Below are 26,520 nucleotides of genomic sequence, written 5' to 3' on the forward strand. Positions count from 1 at the left end.
AAGTACAAACACCCAGGGTCCTATACCAACAACTTTGGGCAAGTACATCTCCCCCCCCGGCCCAATGTTCTATAAAATTGATACAGCTAGCTGCAGCACAGGGAGCCTAGGTCGAGGATGCCAGTCCAATCCCGGCCCTTGGTCACTATCTTCCAGGGGAATTTCGTTTTCTTTGGCGTTTGAGGTTCACCATTCCCTTTCCTGCCCACACATGAACTGGATTCATCACAGCTGTCCTTGCTTATGGCTCACTTTACAGTACGTTCTACTCGTCTGAGGTCATCGAAAACAACGACCCTCCCCGGCCACGGAGTAAAAAAAACGAGACCGACTCTATTCTAAAGTCAACTAGTACCTACCTCACAACCTGCACAATGACCAATATTATGCGATCTATTGTTAGACTCCGATGAACGGCCTTTTGATCCCCCCCAGCCTTCATAAATATACCGCCTTACCACCGCGTTACACAGGCATCAGCCCACTGAAGGCTGAGGAAAGCACCCAGCTCGCCCATTTGGTGCCATAATACTCAGGAATACCATTTTAAATCCAACAGTCGTTGAATACGACCCCCACGCGACGGCAGTCTGAGTCAGAATTCCAGACTCAGCTACATATGGCTGGTCATGCTACTCGACTCGGTGGATTATCCGCGTATATCAGGTCTAATATGTAGATGTGTCTATTACACACGCTCTTCACCTTTGAAGTCAGGGCCATGTTTTATAATTGTAAACTCATCCAGGCACAGAGGCTGTGCCCTAGATTTATTGAATATCGTATAACTCTGCGCCTGTCAACGCTCTTGTCTTCAGTCCGATCATCGCAACAATGAGTGTCCAAATAGCCTGCCTAGGCTGGCTCTCTATCCTAATTGCAGTTTTTGGTAAAGCAAGTGGTCTTTCGGTCCCAAGTTCTTCAACCTCACGGTGTCGCTGCATGCCACAAGATACGTGCTGGCCAAGCGACCACGAATGGGACAAGTTCAACAAAAACATTGACGGCAAATTGATTGCAACAAACCCCATCGCCAGTCCATGCCACATTGACTCCTTCGCGCGATACAACGAGACAAAGTGTGCCAGTCTCCGCTCGGATTGGGGCTTACCAGAAACACACTACAAAACCTCCTCATCAATCATGGCATCGACCTATACAAACAACAGCTGCAATCCATTTTTACCAAAGGAAGCACCGTGTACAATTGGAAACTACATTTAGTACGCAGTCAAAGCAAGAGACGCCAGTGATGTTCAAAAGGCCATGCATTTTGCCAAGCGTCATAATATCAGACTTGTGATTCGGAATACGGGTCATGATCTCTTTGGAAGGTCAACTGGAGCTGGTGCACTTGGTATATGGATGCATCACATGAAGGACATCTCCATTGTGGACTACAACTCGTCACACTATACTAGCAAAGCCATGAAGATGGGAGCGGGCGTTCAATCTTTTGAAGCCAGTGCCGCTGCGTCAAGAGCCGGTCTAGTAATCGTCACTGGTAACTGTCCAACTGTCGGCCTCGCCGGTGGTTACTCACAAGGCGGCGGCCACGGCCAACTAGTATCCCAATTCGGACTTGCAGCCGACCAAGTCCTCGAATGGGAGGTTGTTCTCGCGGATGGAAAGCTGGTAATCGCCTCTCTTACTGAAAATTCTGACCTATACTGGGCTCTCTCCGGTGGAGGTGGGGGGACATACGGTATTGTCATTTCAATGACGAGCAAAGCATATCCCGAACTACGAACAGTTTCCGGGAATCTTTCATTCACAGATACGGGAATATCCAGAGAAACCTTCTTCAAAGCCGTCGAGATATTCACTTCGATCCTTCCCTCGATAGGCGATGCAGGCGGCGCGAGTATTTGGTGGTTAATCAATAACACCATGTCAACAACTCCAACGGCAATTCCGCGCGGTACCGTGGCACTTTATAACTCTCTATTTGATCCTTTGCTCACATTCTTCAAGAAGAACAACATGCAATATAGTACGTATCCGATCCGAATTTCAAAACCCAGTTACTCACACCGTATTCCAAGCATATTACGTCGAAGAATTCCCAACATTCAACAACGCCTATCAGAAGATGAAGCCATCAGAGAACATAACAGATGCACTGCTTGGCGGCCGATATATTCCCCGAACTGTAGTCGAACAAAACCTGGCCGGGCTCGTATCAAGCTTTCGTGCAATTGTTGAAAAAGACGCCACTTTCTTGATATCCGGTACAACAGTCAATGCCTCGCGCGTTGCATATCCAGATAATGGTGTCAATCCAGCGTGGCGCGATGCGATTATCAATATTTTGATTGGAGGGTGGGTTCATCTTCATCTCCCACCATGTCCAATATTAACTAGTACTGAGGATTCAGGTCTTTCAATTATACAGACCGCAATACCAATACTGTCCGGCAGCAGGTTATTACTGATGCCCTCCTGCCGCTATTGGAGAAGCTTGCGCCTGGTGGTGGTGCTTATTTGAATGAAGCTGACCCGAGTCAGCGTAATTGGCAGGAAGTTTTTTATGGGGGTAAATATGGTAGATTATCGGAAATTAAGAGGATTTATGATTCTCATTCTATTTTCTATGCGAACAAGGCTGTTGGAAGTGAGGATTGGGTGGTTTGGGATGGTGGACGGTTGTGCAAGTCTGGAGGTGTGGAGAATACATAGTTTTACTCCGTGTGCGAAGATGTTGAAACCGGTTTTTGAGTGTCACTTTCAATTGATTGATTTTATTTTTCTACTTTGATTCAATTTGGTGCTTAGCATAAGGCTTCTGGTAGCGACGGAGAGTTGCCCGAGTGACCTGCCTGGGTAAAATGTAAATTTTGCTTTGGGGGGGGGGGGGGGGGGGGGGGGGGAAGCATCATCTTCACAGAGCCCACCATCCCTTCTCAATGATAGTCTTAGACAAATCCCGGAGAGGCGAAAAAAGCCCATCAATCTTCTCAACGTTATCTTCAGGAAGCGGTCCCGCCTCACGAGCATCGAGATAAGTCTTTAACTGCTCAAAGTGGCTCGGGCCAATAACAACCTCATCAGGACTCTTCAACTGAGAATGGAACAGCAACCAGCGCAAAGCAAACTGAGCCCCAGACGTTCTATGCTCCTTAGCCATAGCATCCAGCTCACGCATAGCATCATGGTATGCAGGCTGATCATACCACATACGGTAAAGCGCGCCAACCATGTTGCCCTCGCCAACCTCGAACCGGGTCCCTTCAAGACTCTGCAAGGTCGGGTGGTAAGATAGCTTGCCGGTCAGGAAGCCACCAGCCAAGGGCGAGGTAGCTTCGAATTTAATGCCGAATTCGCGGAGGACAGGGAAGAGTGCGTCTTCGTAGCCGCGGCAGAGTGCGTTATATTGGCCCTGGTAGACGGTTGGCATGATGAAGCCTTCTTCGATTGCAACTTCCATCCATGTGCGAACCATTGCTGGGGTGTAGTTTGACAGGCCAAGATTCTCAAAAAGACCCATCTTGTGGTAGTGGTCGAAATAGGCGGCTTGCTCGGCGATGGGAATTGTGCGGTCTGGAGCGTGGGCGTAGAGGTTGTGGATCTATGGTTGAGGTTAGAAATGTTCCTTATAGTCAAGTTTTAATTTGAGTGGCTATACCTTCTTGATCTGGAGTCTGTCAAGACTATCGTTGATCGATTTGCCCATGTTCTTTATGGAGAGGGAGCCATCTCCGAGGAACAGAATCTTGGTGTCGATTATGGCGTCCTCGGGCTTGTACTCGCCGAGTAACTCCTCAGAGACACCTGGATTGGTAGCTGGGTAGAGGGCAGCAGTGTCGAAGCGACGAATATCGGCATCTTTGAGGGCCGACATGAGCTGATCGATATTACCACTGAACCAGGTGGTACCAAAGCTCTGGGCACCAAAGACGTATCCAGGGTCATCCATGTTGAGAGATGGATGAAAGGGGGAGGTTTGAAGACCGGAAGATGAGAAAAAAGGTGTGTGTTTGGGAGGCTGCCTCTCGTTGCACAAAGCCGCAAGAACCCTCCCACTTGTGCAGAACTCTGAGGTACACTTTGCACTACACTTTAGGAATCAAAATAAGAGTGATATGTGGCTTCATTCTTTGCCTATGCTCAACGTAGGATATGGCTAGCTAATTCCTCGATCTTCTTGAAATGACCAATTGTCCAACCTGGAAATCGAACGTTGTCCACATGGCGCATGCTACATGATGAAGAGTTTGCCTGGTCATTAATCTAAGATCTTTTGAGCAAACTTCTCAATCTTCTCGACAAGACCGGTCGTCCAACTGAGATGCGGCGAGTGTCCACACGGCGCATAGTACATGGTGAATGGCTTCTCCTGGTTTGCAGCCATGCCTTCCTGATACTTCTTCGGTAAAGTGCAGTCCTTTTCTAGTACCAGGTACGCACAGGGCACAGTCATGTAGGGGTTATGAGTCAGAGGACTGTTCATGATGGGGGCTGCAGTCAAGGTAGCCGCCCACTTCTTAGCGATCGCCTCGTCGAGATCATTGAAGAGGAATTTCTCAGGGTCAACCATTGTGCCCAGACCATCCACACCGTGTTTCTACTGATTATCAGTATATTCTCCCCAGGAATCAAAGATAGGTGTCTCACGTGGAATCGCATGAATGGCGGTGCAATGAAATTGCCATCAGCGGGTTGAAAGAAGCTGTGAACCGATTGACCCTCGGGGATGATGAATGCTCCAATGAAGAAGATCCCGATGATACCGCCAGTCTTGCCCTCCTTGACTCGAACAGAAGCCTGTCGGGCAGATGTTGCAGCCTCGGCGGCCACCCAACCACCGGAAGAATGTCCGGCGAGCAGAACCGATTTTCCATCAGTGATCAAGTTGTCCACCAGGCATCCAACTTCAGCGGCATCATCTGCGGGGAGGGGGTATCCCCCTGGTGGAGCCTTGCGATCGAAATCGGGATTGTTGACGTTCCCGACATTCAGTTGACTGAGCTCACAGGTAGGTCGCTGGGGACAATACGTTTCGATGCCGCGCTCAGTCAAAGCATCCACCAGGGGCTGGTATGGAGCAGGGGTATGACAAGAGCCATGGCTAAGCACCACGACGAAGGGATGAGAGGTCATGATGGCTGGAAAGAGGAAGTAGAGAGGGGGAACATAGACCCCCGCATATAAGGCTGATTTTCTCTTTCAATACCACGCTGACTCTGCTAATTTCTGGGATATTCTTGATTCGCTCTTAGATTTTATATCTTTAACTACTCAGCACTCCATTCCGAAGTATCACAAATCTGACATGCATCCCACATCAGCATGGCGTTTCAACTCAGTTCCTGATCGACATGTGGAGATCTCCCGAGAGACAATCAAACGGCTTCGCCCAGTTTGGGAGTCGGCGGATTAAGACTATGTACGTCCAAGTCGCGCGTCACCAGGATGCCCCCGTCACCTCCGTTGTGTCCAGGCCCAGCAACTGCATGTGCCGTCGGCGCAGTATCGCCCATCTCGTTCCACGTCTTGTTCCTTTCCTCCTCCCCATGGCTACAATCAAGTGTGGAGAGAAGAGAATCAAGCTTGGCAAGGTCGCGTCTTGGTCGGGTACGAGCAGATCCAATGGTAGGCAAGTCGTGCGGTCGGGCTGAAGGCACATGGCGCCCACGGAACATCAAAGGGCCTAGAGTTGGCACACAAGCCACCAGTATTCCTGCAGTCATCTCAGCAATCACAAAGATCGAACTGTCCCTCGCGCAGTAGATGATGTCGTCGGTTGGACAGAGCTTGGTCTGGATAATGCGGCCCAGATTGATACCAGCCGTTCTGCTAGTGTCAGCCTCCTGGAGATGAACTGGCAATGCATGACTTACAGGACTCCCAGTGCGAACGACGCAGTCACACCAGTCTTCTTGCGACTCGACATATGAAGCCGCCATACTATTGGCAGAGGCAACAGCACGACTCCCAGATCAATCCCCATGTTAAATCCTGCAGATGCGTACTCCGTCTTGATCACATCACCGCAAACACCGGGAATGGTGCGATCCCAGTTGTATGCGACCGGCCGACACAGCAGGGCAATTGTCAAAATTGAAGCCACCCAGTATAGAAATACCAGGCCTCCCACCCCTGAGGCTGTCCAGAAGAAGACTGGATGGTTGGGGAATATTTCGATGTATAACATGAGAATGGCAAGTCGTAAAGAAGCTGTTGCTGTCGCCCACAACCATTCCGACGCCCAGAATGTCTGACCAGGTCAGCATCAAGCACTTGAAGAATACAGGAAGCACACCTTTAATGCACTGATCAATTGTTCTGGGTGGTGAGCAGCCATTATCGATGTGTGTCCGCCATAGCCACCGATAATCGCTCCTGAGACACGAAGTAAGACGACGATCATACAATGCAGCATGCTCATTCAACTCACCAGTTAATACGTCTACCACATATCCAGTCAAGGCAACCTGGCTTCTGTTAGACTTCTGAGAGTTACCGATCAGTTCTAACTGACCAGTGAGAAGAATACGAGATAATCATGGCCTTTGAACTGCCGCCGCCGCATCCGTGTAGATATCACCCTTAGAACCACAGCACCAGCAGCAATAAAGAGTAATATCAAACTCCAGGTAATCAACGCTGGAGCGCGTGGATTCAGACGTATCATAATTATAGGCCGAAAAAATTACCACAGGGCTATATCGAGGATGAAGCTGGCAAGTAAGAAAAACAAGGGGATTCGGTAGTAAAGCCTCCCTTCAAGTAGCCTGGGCCAAATTGGGTTACAACTTTCTCGATGGGTTATCTTCAAGTAGGGATTGCTGAGCGCTGCAGGTCTCGTACAACCTCGCAACCTTGCCATCTCTCTTCACTTGGAATCGCTCGTTTCAGCTTGTGACTCTGCAGTTGAGGACACACCTAGTCTGAAGAGCACCTGAGAAAAAGACCCATTCCCACCTCCCCCTCCATCTTCCCTGCTCGTCACAACGCAAGATGGCCCAGGGACGAGATACATACGCGGAGAATATGGGACGCAATTCCACCGAGGCGCAAAGGTAACAAAAGTCCATCAACCAATCCCCATCCCAAACACTAACACTAACATGAAACCAGACTCGACGAGCAATTCGACCTGATCACCGAGTAAGTCCCAGTGGCAATACAGCCCTAAAATACTAATCCAAGCCAATCCAAGCCAAGCTAACCGAAAAAAGAAATGTCGGCTATCTCCTGCACCCATCCGTCCAAGCCAAGCTCCCGCCCAATGCCCATGTCGCTGATGTGGGCACAGGAACTGCAGCCTTCCTATGCAGTCTCAGTCACTACTATCCCAATGCAGAACTACACGGCTACGATATCTCAACCTCCCTATTCCCACCCACATCCACCTTACCCCGGAACGTTACACTACGGCTCCTAGACGCCCGCCAGCCCGTCCCATCAACACTATGGAACAAATACGATCTCGTTCATGTGCGGCTCCTCTCAGCAGGCCTGGAGCCAGCCGAATGGTCATCCATAATTCAAAACCTGACGCGAATGTTGAAACCCGGTAGTGCGATGCAGTGGGAGGAATGTGATTTCACGGCTGTGCGGCATCTGCCCGGCTCGCCTACTGCCACTATTGACACTGCCTCTTGCATGGGTCAGCGCTTTCTTGCAGGGATGATGCATCATTTTCAGAATGGGTGGAATACTCTTGCTGCTGAGATGCGGGGTGCTGGGTTGCGTGAGGTTCACACGGAGGTTGTTGCTGCTGATCGGGTTTATGCTACCCGTGCTCGTCTTACTGCTAATGGGATTGTTGCTATTTTTGCTTGGGCGAGGCTTGCTTCTGCTAGGGGTGATGATGATTCTTTGTCTATGCAACAATTGGAACAGCTTGAAAGGATGGCTTATGCGGATATTAAATCGGGGTGCTATGTTACTTTTGATATCCATGTTGTTTGGGGGTTCCGTCCAGTCTTTTCTCGAAATCTTTTCTTTGATTCCCTGATACTAGTTGTGAGGTGAACATATATCCACTTCATTCAATTTCCACCAATAACCCCACAAGTATGAAATAAAATACCCAACTCTCACCTTCTCTCAAAAACAACCCAACAAGCCCCTGGTTGCGCAGTAAGCTGATCCCTCATATTCCTCTCAACAGCCTCCCAGCCCCTTCTCCGGGCGCAAATTTCACCCGATACCTCGATACCAAAGAAGCAGAGACAAGACGGATCTGTGCGAGTGCCAAATGACGCCCAACACAGCTCGTACGCCCTAGTCAGTAGAAGTCGTGAGAATCTGACATAATCAATTTCTACATGCAAGTCGGCCACAAATATGGAGACACAGCTCTTCTATTTGTAGAGTCATCAAGAATTTTGGTGGTAACTTACCAACACCAAAAGGCGCAAATGCTCTTTTATCTTTTATCAGCTCAGGTTTACTGTACCACCGTTCTGGTATAAACGAGTGAGGGTTTATATACGCTGTTTTCACTGGGTTTTGTCAGCTTGTGCTTTTGTACAATGGGATGGAAATGGGATGGGATGTGTACGTCGACCAATTGTATACCGAGGTGCGCAAATCTTCGTGTTTGCTGGTATGAACATCCCATCAATCATCAAGCCTTCTGGTGGTGTTACTCTCGAACTAAATGTTAGCACGGCTGGCAGGAGACGCATTGCTTCGTTTATTGTTCCGTTTAGATGGGGGAGGGTCGATAGAAGGGCTATTTCTTCTATGTTGATTTCTTGTAGTTCTTTGTGGATTTTCTGGGCGTGGTTAGGGTATCGGGCGAGAAAGTAGAATAGGTGTGTTAGGCTGGGGGCTGTTGTGTCACTTGATCTTGAATCAGAAGAGTCTTTCTTTAAGGGATGGAGGGGTACACACCTGCCAGCTACAACGAGTGTAGCAGTGTCACCACTTAGCCATCGTGCCCAGGTCGGGTCTGATTCATGCTTTTCATGGTCTTCAATAAACCAAGATGCAATATCCCGATCAGAGAGGACTTCCTATATCCCGTTAATACTAAACTGAGCAGTTAACTGGCCAATCTCACCTTCATCCGCCTTGCCATACACTCATCACATAATTCAAGCATGTGAAACCAATGCCTGACCTTCCAAACCCCAGGTATAAAAGCAAACGCAAGCCTCGGAATCCAAATAGCCGGACTGAAGGGTCCCAGTAATGTAAGAGCTGATCGTAGCATCGCAATAGACGTATGCCACTGCTTAGTCCGCATCATACCGAAGTCCTCACTGAAGGCAAAGTCGCCCATTGAGTCGAATGCGAAGAAGTACATCAGGTCGTTTACTAGGACTGGCTTTGAGTCCTCTGCAGAGATGAAATTCTCTAGTGTGTGGACTTTCTCAATGACTCGGCGGTGGTATTGTTGTAGGGCTAGCGTGTACACTTAGTCTCTTGTGTGTTAGGGGAGATTTGTGATTCTCACACTTGGTGCTCAAAGGCTGCTCCCACATCTTCCGCCGTTCATTATGCAGGTTCTTGTCGCGGGTAAAGATCGATGACATTCGCGGGTGCAGAAGATCATACCAGTCGGATCGGGTGTTGCGATTTTGGACACCATCCATTGCCTCGTAGGCTTCAGAGTGGAAGATGGTTATTTCGCCGGGACCTGTTCGAACGAACTCTCCATACTGTTCATACCACGACTGAAGGACAAGATGGCCACGCGAGTCGCGGCATTTCCAGACGTGCCAGAGTTTGGTCAATGCTGCCAGTTTTGGTCCGGGAAACTGTTTCAATCGGTGAAAGAATATTCTGTAGACTCCTATACTGCTTGGCAGGGACAGATAGTAGCAAATTACTGAGTATGTGACTCGATTGACGTTGTTCTTGCGACTGTCAGGACAAAGGAATAGACTTGCGGAGTATAGGCTAGTTGCGATGGCGATATGAAGGACGACTACTCTTGGTCCTTTCAGATGCCACTCGCCATGTATGAAGATGAGCTGGTGAGCCAATATTCCCGCCGCAACAGCTACTGCCTCCGGTGGTAACATTGTCTCAGTCGACGGGACTTCGACGAGGTCATCAAAATCACTCGCCGTAGTTTGTGAGATAAGCTAACAGAGGCTGTGACTTCTATATGACAGACCAGTGTTGGCCAAGAAGAATCCGTCATAATCAGCTGTCGGGGGATATGTCACGAATTCACCCGTTTCGGCCACAATGTCAATGCGTCAGGTATCTCCCCATACTTTGGTCAGCCTCCCAAGAACTCGGAAACTTTACATATGAGTGGATTCGATTCGCCGCTCTTTATTGTTATAATGATCAAACTCGCCATCTTGAAGTCAACCCAAGCTTTCAAACTTCTCTGGCTGAGACAACACCGGATACCAGTGAAAAGCTTCTTCTCCTCTCCCATCTTCGGTTTTTCAGTGAACAGATTTCGAACATGAACAACTACTGGAAAGCCTTGAGGGGCTGAAATCCACCAGATACCATCTCTACACATTCTGGCTATTCATCTTCAGCGATTTGAAAACCATTGTCATACCAAGTACCACATTCGGGATAACAAATGGTTGGGCCGCACCAAAATTCGGCCTGCACGCATCCAGCCAACTTGTACACCCTCGGAATACCATCGATCATCTCTACTTGATTGGCAGAGGTGTGACCGTCCTATCATGGGTCCTAATAAATTTCATCCCATTCGCCATAAACAACCAGCGCGGCGAACGAGCAATAGCCGAAGATCTCCTCAACAAACCCTGGCGACCCTTTCCAAATCATCGCATATCCCACAAGCATGCAACACAGACTATGCTAGCGTTATACATGTTCGCACCCTTGTATAGCATTACCTTTAGTGGGGGAACGCGACACTGCTATATTGATAATCCTGGGATTGTGGTACAACAACTGGGGTGGCGCAGACAATGTCCCTATTGTACGAAACATCATCAACGCCTTGGGATACACGTGTTTTGTATCTGGGGCGATGGAAGTATTCCTAGGCGGCTCTGCCCTTCCACTAGATCCCGGGGAATTGCTGGGACAATGGCAACTGGTCATCAGTGCTGTCATTTTCTCCACTGTTCATTTGCAGGATATGTCTGACCAGCCTGGTGATGCCCAGCGAGGTCGTCGTACAGCCCCTCTTGCGTGGGGTGATGGGTTTGCGAGGCGGACTATTGCTTTGCCGATGGTAGTATGGGGGGCGGTTTGTCCTATGTTTTGGAATGTTTCTTCTCTTTGGCTTTGCCTAAGCGTTGGTTTAGCATGTACTGTAGCGGTGCGAATTTTGGCTGTGCGTAATCTCCTTGGTGATCACCAAACATTTCGACTATGGAATTGGTGGATTGCAGTCGTATATATCCTACCGCTGTCCTCGCAGGCAGGCTAGACAGGAGGGATTTTGTGATGGACAAAACCTTCGAAATCTACTATTCTTATCTGATAAGCCCAGTTCACATTTTCAAATAGCAGGCAGAATAGAGATGACAAAGGATGTTGGAGATTCTTGCTAGTTGCATGGCTATCGCGCCAACTGAACTATATTTCCTGTTCAGTCTACAACCCAGGGCAGATATACTGCCATTATCACAAGAAGTAGAAGAACGGTGCTTTTTGACAGTAGGAACTGGAATTCACCTCTTATCCTCTATTTTTGGTAAACCTCATGGTCCAAGGACCACACGGCCGTTCGGCCGTTCAGGGTTTTGTCAAAGCCGAGCCTAGCTCGATTTCCTTCCGTGCCCAGCGTAGATTTCGAGATCTATAAAACAGGTGACGAAATAAATGATACTCCGAAGCAAGTCACAAGTTTATCCGAGTCTATCGGTCACAACACGTATGACTTCACGTAATCCACGAAATGGAATCGATGCGGAGACAAGAAGTTTACCAAGGGGCAAGAAGGGGTCCAAAGTGCCTGTGGAGACTGCTGGTCAAAGTCGGATGGGATCGTCCATCGGAATGCCCGGCTACACTCCAAAACAGTATACACTGGGGTATTGCTGTATGTAAAAGAATATGTTGGGTGATAACAAGATGTTCATGTGGAGTGTGTGAGTCATGGCCGCCCTGCTCTGGTGGGTCCAACACGTACACCTGTCAGTGCTGCATTCATGAATACGGATTGAGAACCGGAATTATAGTAACTCCGAATGAGCGGATTACTAAGGATGAGCATAGCATAACGTGATTCCCAAGCGAGCGGGCATCCCAAGCGAGCGGGCACCCCACCTTAAATTTCCATCCCCCGAGCAACCCACTGTTTTCAATCACGCATCATGCCCCCAAAACGAACTCAAAAAGCTCAAAAATTGCTTGAGCAAGAGGGCAAGATCCTACTGGCTATAAAATCTATTCAAAATGGTCAAATTACCACGATTGCTGCAGCAGCACGCTCTTTTGAGGTGCCCCGCTCTACTCTCCAAGCCCGGATCAATGGGAGAACCAATCGGTCTGATACACGGGCTAATGGCTATAAACTCACTAAAATTGAAGAAGAATCAATTAAGAGCTGGCTAATAAGCATGGATCAACGAGGTGCTGCTCTTACGATCAGTATGCTAGCAGATATGGCCAATTTATTGCTAAAAGAGCGCGGAGAGACCCCGGTTCAGAGAGTGGGCAAAAATTGGCCAACAAACTATCTAAATCGGCACTCCGAGCTTACTAGTCGATTCTCTCGCAAATATGACTATAAACGTGCTCTGATGGAGGACCCAAAGGTCATCACGGAGTGGTTTAACCTCTTTCAAAACACTATCATCAAGTATGGAATATTATCAGATGATATCTATAACTTTGATGAGTCAGGGTTTGCGATGGGAATCAGTGCGACGACTAAGATCATTACTCAGTCAGTGTATACTGGTCGGAGAGGTGTTTTACAACCTGGAAATCGTGAATGGGTGACTGTGGTTGAATCAATTGGCGCCTCTGGACACGCGCTTCCACCATACATAATCTTCAAGGGAAAAAACTTCATGTTACGATGGTTTGATGACCTTCCAAAACACTGGGCTATCAATCATAGTCCAAACGGATGGACGAGTGATGAAATAGGTGTTGATTGGCTCCAAAAACACTTCATTCCGCATACAACAAATCAAACCAAAGGAAAATATCGTCTTTTGGTCCTTGATGGGCATAACAGTCATCTCACACCTCAATTTGATCAAATTTGCGCTCAAAACAACATCGTACCTATCTGTATGCCTGCGCATACTTCCCATCTTTTGCAGCCTCTTGATGTTGGTTGTTTTGCTGTTTTGAAGCGATCTTATGGGAGTCGGGTTGCAGGATATACCCGATTAGGCATCAATTCTATTGAAAAAGATGACTTCATTGATATCTTCCCTAAAGCCCGTGGCGATGCATTTAAAAAGACTATTATTCATAGCGCTTTCGCTGCTACTGGTCTTGTGCCATTTGACCCTGATCGGGTGTTGTCTCATCTCAATATTCAGCTTGCATCACCTACGCTCCCGGATCGTCCATTGTCACAGGGGTCAACCTCAGATAGCAATATCTCAACTGGTATCCCTCAGAACTCCAACCAACTAGCAAAACGCAAAGCTAGGATTGATTCGCAATTGAGTGGGGGGTCAAATAAGCTATCTAGCCCTACAAAACGTGAACTTGCGCAATATCACAAAATGACAGTGAAGATGCTGCATACGGTCGTTTTACAGGGTGATGAGATCAAGAGATTACGGGCAGCGAATGCAAAACAAATGAAAAAAAGGGCCAAATCCACAAAGCGGCTATCCTACCAGGGTAGCCTGACAAGTGATACGGTCGCTAAAGTGAGTGGTGGTAGTGGTGATCAGATATATATATCTAATGCACCACCTGGTCCATCACTCCCAGAGGAGCCCCTCTTGCCTGTTTTACCCCCTGTACGTCGTCAAATTACCTGTTCTGGATGTAATCAGAAAGGGCATTCTTTTAATAAATGCTTTAAAGCATAGTTAAGTTAAATATATTCTGTTATGGTTGTTTAAATGGTGTTTAAAAATTGAAATTATTGATGGGGTGCCCGCTCGCTTGGGATGCCCGCTCGCTTGGGAATCACGTTAAATAGCAAGAAATAGCAAGTAATAAATGACAGAGATTTCAATGCCCTCATTGGCTGAGCAAGTTACGGAAGACAGCAAGTTCCAACAGTTATGAGCCCGGTACGCCCATAATTGGACAGCAAGACTATTCTGAAGCTATTCACAGGTGACAATTCACTTGCCAGAGCTTTCTCGTCGCCGTCCGATTACCCCTGAACCCCTGAATCCTCCGAATACCCTCATCCATCCGAAAAGGTCCAAGGAACTCACTTGCTGCGATCAACAAGTGAACATAATGGACTCGAGCACCTATCTCTCCGCTATGAAGAGCGAAAAACTGAAGGACTCGTCACAATGGCAGTCGTGGCACCAGCGAGTGAAGGTATTCGCTCAACGCAGAGACATTTGGGATCTCTGCAACCCCGATGCGGACGAATTGCATCGTCCAGAGGCTCTCAGAGAGCCTATTGCAGCTGACTACCCTGATGATGGGTCTCAGGAAGACAAGCGAGACTGGAGAGACCGCCTCGAAGTCTATAAAATCAAGGCAAACCGCTGGGATAGACAGCGCAAAAGCCTAAATGAGATTGATGATCTTATCGTCAACTCTCTGGATGCATCACTCCGTGATGCAGTTTTGAAGTGCGAAACACCGTACGACCGTCTAGTATATCTCAGCAAGAGATTCGCTAGATCTGAAGCGTATACTGAAGAAGTACGCATGCAATGGAGAGCTTTGTCAACCCAAAAGCCGACCGGAGATGTCGAAAAATGGCTGATCTCATGGGTGGAGCTATATGAGCGAGCAGTCAGTCTCAAAATCATTGAAACTGCCAACGCAAATAAGGACTTACTGCAAGCCGTGAAAGAGGTCTTACCAATCTGGTGGCAAGCCAAATTCCAAGAGATCGTGATGGAGAAAGCATCGATAGAGACTCAAAGTCTGATCGAGTCCTTCCGATCGACATATCGTGAAATTGGACCTAATATAGCGTTGCCACCGGCGGCAGCACTGAAGGGGTCTTTTTCCACCTGGCAAGGATATCAGGAAGCGAAAACTGATGCGCCAAGTGATGCGAAAAAGGACTCAAAAGGCAAATTGGACGACACGCCTTTTGAGGCAAGACCATGCCCGTGTGGAATCAAATTCCACAAACCCGCCAATTGCTACACTCTGAATGCCGCGATGAGACCCGACGGTTTCACGGTATCAAAAGAGAGGCAGAGACAGGCCGAGAAAACGCTTGCTGCAGATCCAGCGTGGAAGAAATGGGTCAATGAAGCTATTGAGAAAGCATCGCCAAAGCTGTCAAATGCAGTCACTGGAAACATGGCCTTCTCCACTAGCTTACTAGACCTACCGGCGTCATCCATCAAGGACCGGTGGATCTTGGACTCCGGTTCCAGCGTACATGTCTGTAATAATAGAAGTCGCTTTGTGGACCTTTCCACTTGCCAGCACTCTCTATCGACCGGTGACGGCAAGACATCTGTTATCGGGCAAGGGACAGCAAGGCTTCATGGCATCGATCCAATCACAAGAAAGGAGAAGGTGATTACCTTAAGCAACGTCTATTACGCACCAGGTTTCCATGTAAACCTAGTGTCGTACGCTCGCTTGAAGGAGAAAGGCGGACATTGGTCTGAGGAAGCAGGCTATATCGAAGATCACAATGCCATCCCAATTGTCAGCCTGAAATTGTGGAAGTCAGCCGGCTTATGGGTCTTCGATCAACCCGGGAGAGCACCGTTACGGACAGCAAATGCCGTCCGATCATCATCATCGCCAAAACAGTCAGCCGCATCAGCTGAAGTATGGCATCGTCGACTAGGCCATCCGCAGTACAAGACTGTACAGCAAGTGGCAAAGCTAGTCGAGGGCGTCACAATTGACGCTAGGACAGAGGATCACGCAATTTGTGAGACTTGCCACCTAGGAAGATCAGATCGCCAAGTATCAAGAAGACCAATTGGAAGGGTTTTCGGGCCACTTGGTAGGGTTCATTTTGATCTGATACAGCTTCCACGTGCTTACAATAAGCATAACTGGATCTCCCACTTCTATATTGAAGGAATAAGGTTCCACTGGGTCATGACGCATGAGTACAAGCCCGAATGTCAGCTTGCAATCAATCATTTCGTCCAATTGGCCAAGAACTGGTGGAAACTTCCGATCAAAGCTTTCAATTATGATAATGAGAAAGCTGCAGGACGTCCAGCTGAGCAGAGCTTGACATCCGATGGAATTGTGGTCTATCATAGTCCACCAAGGCACCCCGAGATGAATGGGTATGCCGAAAGAGCAGGAGGTGTCATCATTCTTCGCATGAGAATGCTGATACTCGAAGGCAAGCTCCCAAAGGAGCTATGGCCTGAAGCAGCAATGGCAGCAGTCTGGCTGCTGAATCGGACCCCAACGTATCTGGCTGATCAGAAACGTTGGATAGTCCCATGGGGTGAAGTCATGAAGAGCTTCGCCGGCGAGCAAGCGCCACCAATCAACTTGGCCAACGTCAGGTTATACGGCAGTCTCGCTTATTGCCGTATCGAGAAGCAGGTTCAGTCAGACAAGATGAATCCTCGTGCTGAGATTGGCTTCTTGGTAGGCTATATAGCATCAAACGTTTGGAAAATATGGTTTCCGCAAGCCAACAAAATACGGCTCGTTCGGGATGCTATCTTCGATGAATCACGTCGATATACAGCGGACTTTCAGCACTTCCAGCAAGTGCCATTGCCAATACTGAAAGAACCGCAAGAACTGGACCAAACAGAGGCGACGAGAGCCTTCGAAGCATCGATCTCGACTAGATCAATGCCTGAATCAGAGCTAGAAGCAAGACCATTCAATGACGATGATCAAGATGTCAACATTAATGGCAATGCTAATAGCAATGCTAATGTCCGAAGCAATGAAGCTCAACATGAGACTCTAGACATTGGACAAAGAGACCGTTTTTCGGCCGAAAAACCGTCTCATAAAGAAGCAGCAATTCCTCTATTGGACAGCGACGGTTCTTCTGCAAAAGACACCGTTCAGCCAATCAGGAATCAGGAAAAGCCTGACCAGACATTCAGAGGTCAGGGGGTGTACAATACACCCGAAAGGGAAAGACGGGATGAAATAGACATCATCCCAGGCGCATTTCCCCAGGAAGTCCCGCTTCCACCTACTCCGCCAAGCGAGTATCCTGAGTCTCGTCAGGGGGTGGAAACGCTAGATGAAACGCGTGGCACGCAAGATCTAGCAAGGGACCAGGCTCATGATACGCAAGAAGTCGTACAGGAAGCTATAGAGGATCAGCAAGTGGACTCGGATGAAGAAGCCGAAATGCAATTGCTTGCTGGGCTCGCACCAAGGGATATCAATGGAGATGTCGATGAAACAAACATCATATCTGGTTCTCGAAGACGTCAGCCTAAGCGAGATGATGCTTATTCGTACGTCGCGATGGAACCGCCAGCGTATCTGCATGCATTTGCTGCTGGTCTGTACGCCGAGAAGCCAACTCGACGTCATAGAGATGATCTCCCTGAGCTTCCTAGGAACTGGAAGGATGTCATGAATCATCCCTTCCAGGAAGGCTTTCTCGCCGCTATGAGAAAAGAGATCGAATCGCTTACTAGAAAAGCGACATTCGATATCATCGATCGTCCGAAGGATCGAGGGAAGCAAATACTTCCACTTCTCTGGGTTTTCGCGTACAAATTTGATCAGGATGGATACCTTATCAAACTGAAAGCCAGAATTTGCGTCCGAGGTGATCTTGAGACCATATCATCAGATGAAAAGCGGGCTGCTACACTAGCAGCAAGAACAGCAAGGATGATATTCGCACTTGTTGCGGCGTTTGATCTTGATCTTCGACAGCGAGATGCTGTCACTGCTTTCTTGAATAGCAGGCTCGACAAGGACGTCTATACCAGAATGCCGGAAGGGTTTGGAACCCCTGGCAAGTGCTGGAAGCTCCGAAAGGCGCTTTATGGGTTGAGGATATCTCCTCGATTATGGCAGCAAGAAGCAGCCGGAGTTCTCACCAAATTAGGACTCCGTCAAGTGCCAGAAGACCCATGCGTATTTATCGGAAATGGGATCATCGTCTTTTTCTATGTCGATGATATATTGATAGCAAGTCATCAAAACGTCAGGAAGCTTGCTGATCAACTGGAAAGAGATCTCGAAGCTCATTGGGAGCTTACAGATCATGGAGACGCGGAATGGTTTCTGAATATCCGCATTATCAGAGACCGGCGTCTAAAGAAGCTGTGGCTATGCCAAGACAGCTATATATCAAGTATCGCGGCCCGGTATCACCTAACGGATAGGCCACCGGTTTCGACACCGCTGTCGCTTGATGAATTAGAGCCGTATCACGGCAAGGCAGATGCTCAATCAGTGCATCTATACCAGCAAAAGGTTGGCTCGGCCGGGTATGCCACCACGATAACCCGACCGGATGCCGCAAAAGCGAATGCGAAGCTTGCTCAATTCTTGACGAATCCTGGACCTCAACACCAAAAGGCGGCTGATAGACTGATCAGCTACCTCTATTCAACGCGGTACCACGCAATCGAGTATGGGTCTCAACAGGAAGACATCGAATCCGTCCAATTGGCAAGTGACGCGTCGTATGGAGATCATGCAGACCGGAAGAGCTCTGCAGGATATATCTGCCAGGTTTATGGAGGACCTGTGGACTGGAAGGCCACCAAACAACGGACGGTGACTACATCAACAACGGAAGCAGAGCTTCTTGGGCTCTCAGAAGCTGGCAAGCACCTTCAATGGTGGAGACGACTATTGCGGCATGTTGGTTTCGATCCTTCTCACGTTATTAGCATTGAATGCGACAATGAGAGAGCGATCAACTTGCTCACGTCTCAGGATGCTAGCTTCGACACCAAGCTTCGTCATGTAGACATTCACCACCTATGGCTGAGACAGGAAGTGCAGAAAGGCCGGATTTCGATCCGATGGGTGCCTACTGCCAGAATGGTAGCCGACGGCCTCACAAAATTGCTGCCAAGACAGCAGCACGAGCGTTTTGTGAAAATGCTTCACTTGGTGGACATCAGCCACTTGGTGGATGCTGGAAAGACGCCAGGGAGAGGTTGACGGGCCAATTGGAGAGCTTGCTGATTCATGAAGCTATTCCCAGTGGCAGCAAGCCAGCGACACTGCGCTTGCTGAGGGGGTGTGTCAGTGCTGCATTCATGAATACGGATTGAGAACCGGAATTATAGTAACTCCGAATGAGCGGATTACTAAGGATGAGCATAGCATAAATAGCAAGAAATAGCAAGTAATAAATGACAGAGATTTCAATGCCCTCATTGGCTGAGCAAGTTACGGAAGACAGCAAGTTCCAACAACACCTCGCTGCCTTGAGCCCCGAGGATGCAAGTATGCATCCCTTAGTATACTGAATGCATCGATTGGAAGCCACACAGATCTTTCTCTTCTCCGTTTCGGAAGTAGCAAGTGAACTCGGAGTTCGACACGGCTTTTGGCTTTACGGTGGAGTCGACGGAAGGCTTAACACCGATAATCTCCGTCGCGGCATGACGTTTAGCAGGATCATATATATATTAAGTAGCTATTCGCGCTCTTGTTAGACTTGTCTATCTGTTAAACTCTTCATTATGGGATTCTTATATTCACAGTTTTTTGTTACTCCTCCATACCCCACACAGTCGTTTGAGGGCCAGACTGTGCTGGTCACCGGCGCAAATGTCGGCTTAGGGCTAGAAGCTGCACGTCATATCACGCGACTGGGCGCGTCTCAAGTCATCCTAGGTGTTCGCAATGTGGAAGCTGGCAAGGCTGCCAAGGAGGACATCGAGAAAACCACAGGTCGCACAGGCGTGGTTGAAGTCTCGGAGGTCGACCTATCCTCATATGCCTCCGTGATCGCATTTAGCGAACGTATCTCGAAGCTCCCCAGCCTCGACGTAGCCATCCTCAATGCCGCAATCGCAACAACGGAGTTCTCCACCGCCGAAGGCTACGAGCGATCTGTCACCGTCAACGTGATCAGCACTCTCCTCCTCAGCCTTCTCCTCCTCCCTAAACTAAAGGCGACTCGGAAACTGATCCCGACACGCACACCCCGCCTCACATTCGTCGTGAGTGAAGTCCACGGCTGGGCCAGCTTCCCAGAATGGAAAGAAGATGCACCGATGAAAGAAGTTAGTGACCAAACAAAGGCGAAAATGGGCGAACGATACCCATTATCGAAGTTGCTAGAGGTCCTGCTGGTGCAGGAACTGGCAGGTCGGGTTCGTGGATCAGAAGTCATCATCAACATGATCAACCCTGGTCTCTGTCACTCGCAGCTCGGACGGGATGCCGGGATGGCCTTTATGCTTATGAAAATAGTTCTGGCTCGACGCACTGAGGTTGGCTCGCGGACCCTTGTTGCCGGGGCTGCGGCTGGACTGGAAAGTCACGGCGCATATATGACTGATGGACATGTGGAGAATATGGCTCTTTCTCCATTTGTGCGGAGTGATGAGGGGCGTCAGGCGCGTGAGAAGTTGTGGGATGAATTGTCGGCGATTCTGGAGAGTGTTCGGCCAGGTATCATGCAGAATGTGTAGTCATTTGATATCATTAGACTTCTTGTCATTTTATATTCTTGGAGTTAATGAAATTAGATCTTATCTTATGAAAGACAACCAGTTTTGTGCGCGTGGTTGGTCAAGTCTTTGTTTGACATCTGCAGGTTGAACATTTACAGTCAGCAGTTTACACAAAATGCTCATTTGCCCATCAGTCAAGGTTGGAAACCCCCCAACTAATCCACATTTCATTCTAAGCTGGCTCTGTTTTCCTGGCAGTCGTTTTCAGTCGTCAGACAAGCCACATTACCAAATTCCTTGACACGGTCACTTAGTGATGCAGTCAGCTCGGCTCTGCCATAATATTACGTCCCCAGTTTATATCGCCTGGATCGAGTGCCACGCACAAAGTCAAAGAAGACGGATCGACGTAAGCTCCACATGGTAGGGCAGGCTTATTACATGGAAAATCGAAGAGAACTGAAAGATATCACTGTATGGCCGCATTGGGAAGAGGGTATAGATCGACATGTTGGGGATATGGGTTGATTGCTAAATCTATTTGCATTTTCATACTGAGACACGGGCTAAGATTGAAGTGGTTTGTAGGTATTGCTTTTGTGGGGTTGAATCACTTTTAAATGGTCTTAATTGTTGTTTGTTTCCTGGTCGATCGTCATTCCCATGTGTCGGGTTTATCACTGTGAGCCGTTATGGAGTTGAACATCTGATAACCTGGAGAAAATGTTGAACTAAAACGGGGTTGTTGGCCGATAGCCCCTGTTTCATGAGCTTCGGGGCATCTTCGGACATTTTATACTTCTACTTCGAAGGAACGGAGGCGAAGTGCGTTTGCCTTCTATTTTGGCGATTATAACGGCGATCAATAACCTCAATACAGACTTCCAATATTCTTTTGATCGACGAGTCCGGTGCGTCAAATACAGTCGGGCATTGGAATCGTCCGGTTACAGCCGTTGAAACGCCAACGGTGGGTCTAATCAGGAACTGGAAGGCAACCTGGCGATCATTGTGCGGGCTGTAGGGACTTTTACAACCCGGGGCTTACGTCTAAAGGCATTGATCTTCATACAAGCCTCTAGTCTACTCAAGTCCAAACGGCCAAGCCCACTCATCCCGACTCCCTGTCCACTTTCGAACTTTGTAACCGTGTAGCAGGCAGTGCTCAAATATAAAGCAGCATTCAAAGACTCATCATGTCTTCATCAGGGCAATTCTTTCTCTTCCTTCCCTCGTTCATTCATTCAGATTACTTCATTCTTTAACGCACTGCTGGATCGGTCGTTCTTTTCCTTTTATCTTCATCTGGACAAATTCGGCATACAATGTCACTCATCAAATCCCTCGTGGCAGCGGTCGCCCTCTTGGGCGCCCACACTCATGCCACCGGCGTATCAGGCACCGCCATTGGTTTCGCATCAGGCACAACAGGCGGTGGCAGTGCCATCGCCGCTGCGCCTAGCGACACCACCGAGTTGACCAAGTGGTTGACCGACAGCACCCCAAGAACCATTCTCATCGACAAGGAATTTAACTACCTCGGCACGCAGGGCAAGTGCACCGACTGCAAGTGCTGTATCCCTGAGTCCAATACCTGCGGCAGTGCCGGCCAGAACGCCATTGATAACTCCGACTGGTGTGGCAGCTACCCTACTACCACTTGTACTTATGACAAGGCCGCCATTGAGGGTATCAATGTTGCATCGAACAAGTCTATTGTTGGTGTTGGTAGCAAGGGTGTCATTCGCGGTAAGGGTCTTCGTTTGACTGGCGTCAGCAATGTTATCATTCAGAACATCCATATCACTGAGTTGAACCCTCAGTTTATCTGGGGTGGTGATGCTATTACTCTTGACGGTACCAACAACATCTGGATTGATCATGTCAAGGTCAACCTTGTTGGCCGTCAGATGTTTGTTTCCGGTTACAAGGCTAGTAAGTATTTCTTCATGCTCGCTCTATAGATCCATGCTTACCAAGCCTAGGTGGCGCCGTCACCATCTCCAACTGTGAGTTCGATGGCCAGACCAGCTGGTCTTCTTCTTGCGATGGCCACCACTACTGGACAGTGTAAGCAATCCAATTTGAAACCACGAATCAACACAAACTAACAATCACAGCCTGGGCTACGGTAAGGATGACCAAGTAACCTTCACCGGAAACTACATTCACCACACCTCGGGCCGCTCCCCCAAGCTCGAATTCAACAGCTTCTGGCATGCCTACAACAACTACTGGTTCAACAACACCGGCCACGCCTTCGACGTCGGCGAAAACACCAACGCCCTGATCGAAGGCAATGTCTTCCACCAAGTCGAGACCCCTTTCCTGGATGATAGCAATCCCGGCGCAACCTTCGCAGTGACCTCCAGCTCGGCGACAACCTGCAAGTCCAAGCTCGGCCGCACCTGCTCCCCCAACTCGCTCGTCAACTCAGGCGCCCTTTCCGCCAGCGACGAGTCCGTCCTGAGCGCCATGCCCAAGAACGAAACCAACGTCAACGTCCTGGCTGCCAGCCGCGTCCGCTCATCTGTTTTGAATAATGCTGGTGTTGGTAAGCTCAGCTCATCAAACGCTAAGCGTCAGTTACAGGACTTCCCTGCTCGTGCGCTTTCTTCTGCTGGCCCTGGTGCTTCCCCTGTTGGTCCTAGGCCTACTTGGAGCTGGAGGACCGTTGGTGTTAAGCCTACTCCTTCTGGCTTGCCCACTGGCCTCCCTACCGGACTCCCAACTGGTTGGCCTACTGCCTTCCCCGAGCCTACTGGTCCTCCTTTTGGTGGTGAACGCGGCGCTGGCTTCCCCTTTGGGTGGTTCTAAATGTATATACCACTGAAAACTGTTGAGTGAGTGGCTTAATCTTGAGCCTTAATTGGGCTTCTACAGTTTGCTAGCCAAATTTGTCTCCAGTATTTGGCAATCAATTCCATCTTGGCTCAGTGACTACTTGAAGAGAACGTTTTACAAATAGAGAGGTCACCCTAGCGGAGCTACTATGAGGGATTTGAGTAGCGATTATAATTTGAACTCGTAACTTCAATGTCCTTAGAAGAGCATGATAAGGCCTCTGCATTCGCACATAGAGTATAAGAAAACCTAGATTCTTGGGGAATCCTACACCAAGGAATGTCCATCCTCATCCGCGGCGCTATCTCGCCTTCGACTGAGCCCCGAGATTCCAGTAAGAGCCTGACCAACGCGTCTCGGCTTAGGAATTTTGCCGAGGCGCTTGTCTACGCCCTGCATTTCTCTTGTAGCATGTGTATGATGGTTGTATCTTTGTGGAGCTCTGTGGGTCATGGCCCAGTCCTATAGATACAGGTCTAACCCTATTGCATGAGCAGTGCACATCAGGGTGACAGGACAATACCATCAGTATAGTGGATTCAAACAATTCCTCCTCCCATCTGTCGCATTCATCCTGCTATTACTTTATGTAAAATGAATCTGATGAAGGAAAGTGGTGTGTATTCTCTACTGTCCAGCTGTCTAGGTTCTAGCAATAAGAAGAAGACTGAATGCTTTCCAAGACATGCGAAGCCTCAGGTTTCTACATTCGTCACCGGATTCACCACAATATTTATTGAATCACTCCCATTGATATCGAAGGCCCTTTCTGCAACGACCGAGGGAGGTAGTACGCGGCATTGGTCCCTAGGAGTTCTAGCAATGAGCCGTTTCCATTTCCCTTCATAGGCAACAAGCAGGCAACAAGGAGGGCTGCGAGTTCCCAGCTCATGCTTGCAGGTAGATGCGAGTCTCTAAAGCTCCGGTTCTCGGACTGTGTTGTTTAATGCCCACTCGGCATTTCCGAAGTCCAACCTGGCAGTTTGCGGACTCCGTCTCTTGGCATGTATCCACATGCACGACAGCGTTGTTGGATTGGGCAGTCTTGAATCAGTCATCGTGAGACCAAAGTGCCTTGGAAAGGGGTATATTGTGTGCAAATATGATTTTCGTGTTTGGCCTACCGTCCTTCGACATTCATTCAACGACCATAACTCCAAGATAAAGAAGCAGGCTTGGAGGGGAAGAATGCGTTCTGCAAATCACCATAGTATATCTCATCCTCATATCCCGGAATGCCAGGCGATCCAATGGTGAATCCAGCATCTGGATCAACAGGTAACCAATTCGACGTGAAGCGCGTACTCCCATCTGGCATTTCGAGTGGTGTAAGTGCCTCCTCCTCATCCATTCTGTGTGTGGAGGTGGAGGTGGAGGTAGAAGTGGAGTATTCAGAGTATCGACGGGGCATATGACTCTGAGTTTGACTCTGCACACTTCCTTGATTCTGGGCATGTCCCTGGCCCTGTTCAAAAGTACCAATATACAATCCCTCCTCCCGATCCCGCTCCCCCTCCTCCCAAACCGAAGCATGAGATTGAGAGGAAACAGGCGAAAGGGGATCCATACTCGGGGACGTGGGCAACGGAAAAGCCGTATTCGGCGAAGGAGTCATGAAGAGGGCGCGTTCGGTTGCGAGGGCGTTGCGGAGTTGGATCGGGAGATTTTCGGGGTTTGGGATTGGCTGAGGTAGGATGCTATTTGGGCGTGCAGATGTTAGTTGCATGATTGGTGTGAGGTTCTTTTTCCTTGCTTTTCTGTTTCCCTCGTAATATGCCTCGGCTCTTTTGCTTTTTCTATTTTCTGTTTCTTGGCTTTGTTCTTGGCTGGAGGTGGTAAATACCTTTCATCCATAGTATTCTGTCGCACCAAACCAGCTTCATACCATAGTTGCGGGTATGGCTGGAACGTATCGGCCTTGGGCGTATTTTCATATTCACTCCAGTTGAATCCTTCAGACCAGACAGGATCTGACTCTTCTTGCAACCCAAAAGAAAAGTCGCCTGCAATGAATGGGTGCGGACTTAGATCCTGCACCGTAGTCTGCCGGTCGAGGAGATTATCCATGGGCCACGACATATCGAATTGTGTAGCTTCGGTCATTATATCGGGCTGTGTATTGTAATTTAGGTCGCCGTCAGGATTAGGAGCAGGAGCGGTTTAGATGCTCGCGCAATGCCAGTAGAAGAGTAGACGAAGACGTAAAGTAAAGCTTGTCAGGGATGAAGCTTAGAGTGTAAATAGTGCGCGTAGCAGCTTGTAGATATTCAAAGATACAAGCTCGAGGAACCCAAGCCAAAAAAAATAACATTCCCCGCAAAGCTGGGGCAATGACATATTTATTCCAAAGAAGAGAGAGAGGGATATATTAAAAAAAGGACTGAAGCGGAGAAAAAAAAGCTATGAACACAAAGCAAAGGAGACCATCTCGGCAAAATACAAAAGAGGCAAAAAAGCACCGCATGATCAATGGAAATGATTAGCCTGAAAAGTCAACAATTAACCGATCTGGTTTTCCCCGGATTTTTTACAGTTCGGTCTGTGCTGTCGGACCGAATCTCTCTGACGAGCCAATCGGTGCTTTTCTTTCTCCCCGTCTGGGGTTCGGTTAATTGTGGCCTCGCTTCATTATGGAATTTTGTTTTCCGGGGAAATGGGTGGGGAAATGAGGGAATCAGACCGTTTGTTTCACGTGGCGTGGTTAATATAGATGTATACCTTAGTTTGTGGCACGGGTTTATACGTCCTTGTCAGTTGTCGAAGCGTGATGTGATATGGTACTACGCGTCCTTGGACTTTGACCACTTTGGCCGGACTTTGACCCCTGCTAAAGAATGAACCGAAGGAAAATAGATTATATACTGTTACAATAGCAGGTATATACGCAATAGCCATGATACAGACATTATAAAGAAACACCATCCGGCCCGATCACCAAACGCCTTATGTAGAGCTATGTATAGAACCGAAAGGGGCGAAGAATGCGAATATCCGGAAAAGGGCGAGATAAGTTTTGAGAGTCAGGGGCGCCCGCGGGAGCAGTGCACATGTCACAGTAGCGGGAAGATCGACAGGAACCAAGACCTCGCAGCGG

The 26,520-nt window shown here is 48.6% G+C and overlaps 10 protein-coding genes across 10 annotated transcripts; 5 read left to right on the forward strand and 5 right to left on the reverse strand.

Annotated features, from left to right (window-relative positions):
- Positions 1–834: 834 nt before the first annotated feature.
- On the forward strand, positions 835–2,679 carry N7508_004877 (FAD-binding oxidoreductase; the record flags this gene model as incomplete). The annotated part of the gene is made up of 4 exons (XM_058462943.1): positions 835–1,201; positions 1,232–1,993; positions 2,046–2,322; positions 2,379–2,679. The coding sequence occupies 4 exons, from the start codon at positions 835–837 to the stop codon at positions 2,677–2,679; spliced, it is 1,707 nt and encodes a 568-aa protein (XP_058319421.1).
- A 202-nt stretch (positions 2,680–2,881) lies between these two features.
- Positions 2,882–3,916, reverse strand: N7508_004878 (aldo/keto reductase family protein; the record flags this gene model as incomplete). The annotated part of the gene is made up of 2 exons (XM_058462944.1): positions 2,882–3,568; positions 3,626–3,916. The coding sequence occupies 2 exons, from the start codon at positions 3,914–3,916 to the stop codon at positions 2,882–2,884; spliced, it is 978 nt and encodes a 325-aa protein (XP_058319422.1).
- Positions 3,917–4,225: 309 nt separating this feature from the next.
- On the reverse strand, positions 4,226–5,100 carry N7508_004879 (alpha/beta hydrolase; the record flags this gene model as incomplete). Its single annotated transcript, XM_058462945.1, has 2 exons — positions 4,226–4,564; positions 4,615–5,100. The coding sequence occupies 2 exons, from the start codon at positions 5,098–5,100 to the stop codon at positions 4,226–4,228; spliced, it is 825 nt and encodes a 274-aa protein (XP_058319423.1).
- A 242-nt stretch (positions 5,101–5,342) lies between these two features.
- N7508_004880 (uncharacterized protein) lies at positions 5,343–6,634 on the reverse strand (the record flags this gene model as incomplete). The annotated part of the gene is made up of 5 exons (XM_058462946.1): positions 5,343–5,793; positions 5,841–6,217; positions 6,263–6,342; positions 6,398–6,434; positions 6,482–6,634. 5 exons carry the CDS (start codon positions 6,632–6,634, stop codon positions 5,343–5,345), a joined length of 1,098 nt encoding a protein of 365 aa, XP_058319424.1.
- Positions 6,635–6,960: 326 nt separating this feature from the next.
- N7508_004881 (class I SAM-dependent methyltransferase) lies at positions 6,961–7,980 on the forward strand (the record flags this gene model as incomplete). The annotated part of the gene is made up of 3 exons (XM_058462947.1): positions 6,961–7,022; positions 7,081–7,110; positions 7,182–7,980. 3 exons carry the CDS (start codon positions 6,961–6,963, stop codon positions 7,978–7,980), a joined length of 891 nt encoding a protein of 296 aa, XP_058319425.1.
- Positions 7,981–8,045: 65 nt separating this feature from the next.
- N7508_004882 (cytochrome P450) lies at positions 8,046–9,983 on the reverse strand (the record flags this gene model as incomplete). The annotated part of the gene is made up of 4 exons (XM_058462948.1): positions 8,046–8,232; positions 8,455–8,969; positions 9,017–9,360; positions 9,413–9,983. The coding sequence occupies 4 exons, from the start codon at positions 9,981–9,983 to the stop codon at positions 8,046–8,048; spliced, it is 1,617 nt and encodes a 538-aa protein (XP_058319426.1).
- A 2,241-nt stretch (positions 9,984–12,224) lies between these two features.
- Positions 12,225–19,116, forward strand: N7508_004883 (uncharacterized protein; the record flags this gene model as incomplete). Its single annotated transcript, XM_058462949.1, has 2 exons — positions 12,225–13,841; positions 14,167–19,116. 2 exons carry the CDS (start codon positions 12,225–12,227, stop codon positions 19,114–19,116), a joined length of 6,567 nt encoding a protein of 2,188 aa, XP_058319427.1.
- A 527-nt stretch (positions 19,117–19,643) lies between these two features.
- On the forward strand, positions 19,644–20,600 carry N7508_004884 (uncharacterized protein; the record flags this gene model as incomplete). Its single annotated transcript, XM_058462950.1, has 1 exon — positions 19,644–20,600. The coding sequence occupies one exon, from the start codon at positions 19,644–19,646 to the stop codon at positions 20,598–20,600; it is 957 nt and encodes a 318-aa protein (XP_058319428.1).
- Positions 20,601–21,907: 1,307 nt separating this feature from the next.
- On the forward strand, positions 21,908–23,399 carry N7508_004885 (uncharacterized protein; the record flags this gene model as incomplete). The annotated part of the gene is made up of 3 exons (XM_058462951.1): positions 21,908–22,517; positions 22,568–22,652; positions 22,703–23,399. The coding sequence occupies 3 exons, from the start codon at positions 21,908–21,910 to the stop codon at positions 23,397–23,399; spliced, it is 1,392 nt and encodes a 463-aa protein (XP_058319429.1).
- Positions 23,400–24,567: 1,168 nt separating this feature from the next.
- Positions 24,568–25,529, reverse strand: N7508_004886 (uncharacterized protein; the record flags this gene model as incomplete). Its single annotated transcript, XM_058462952.1, has 2 exons — positions 24,568–25,123; positions 25,270–25,529. The coding sequence occupies 2 exons, from the start codon at positions 25,527–25,529 to the stop codon at positions 24,568–24,570; spliced, it is 816 nt and encodes a 271-aa protein (XP_058319430.1).
- Between the last annotated feature and the right edge of the window lie 991 nt (positions 25,530–26,520).

This window comes from Penicillium antarcticum (genome assembly GCF_028974205.1).
Source record: "Penicillium antarcticum strain IBT 31339 chromosome Unknown utg000005l_segment0_segment0, whole genome shotgun sequence".
NCBI lineage: Eukaryota > Fungi > Ascomycota > Eurotiomycetes > Eurotiales > Aspergillaceae > Penicillium > Penicillium antarcticum.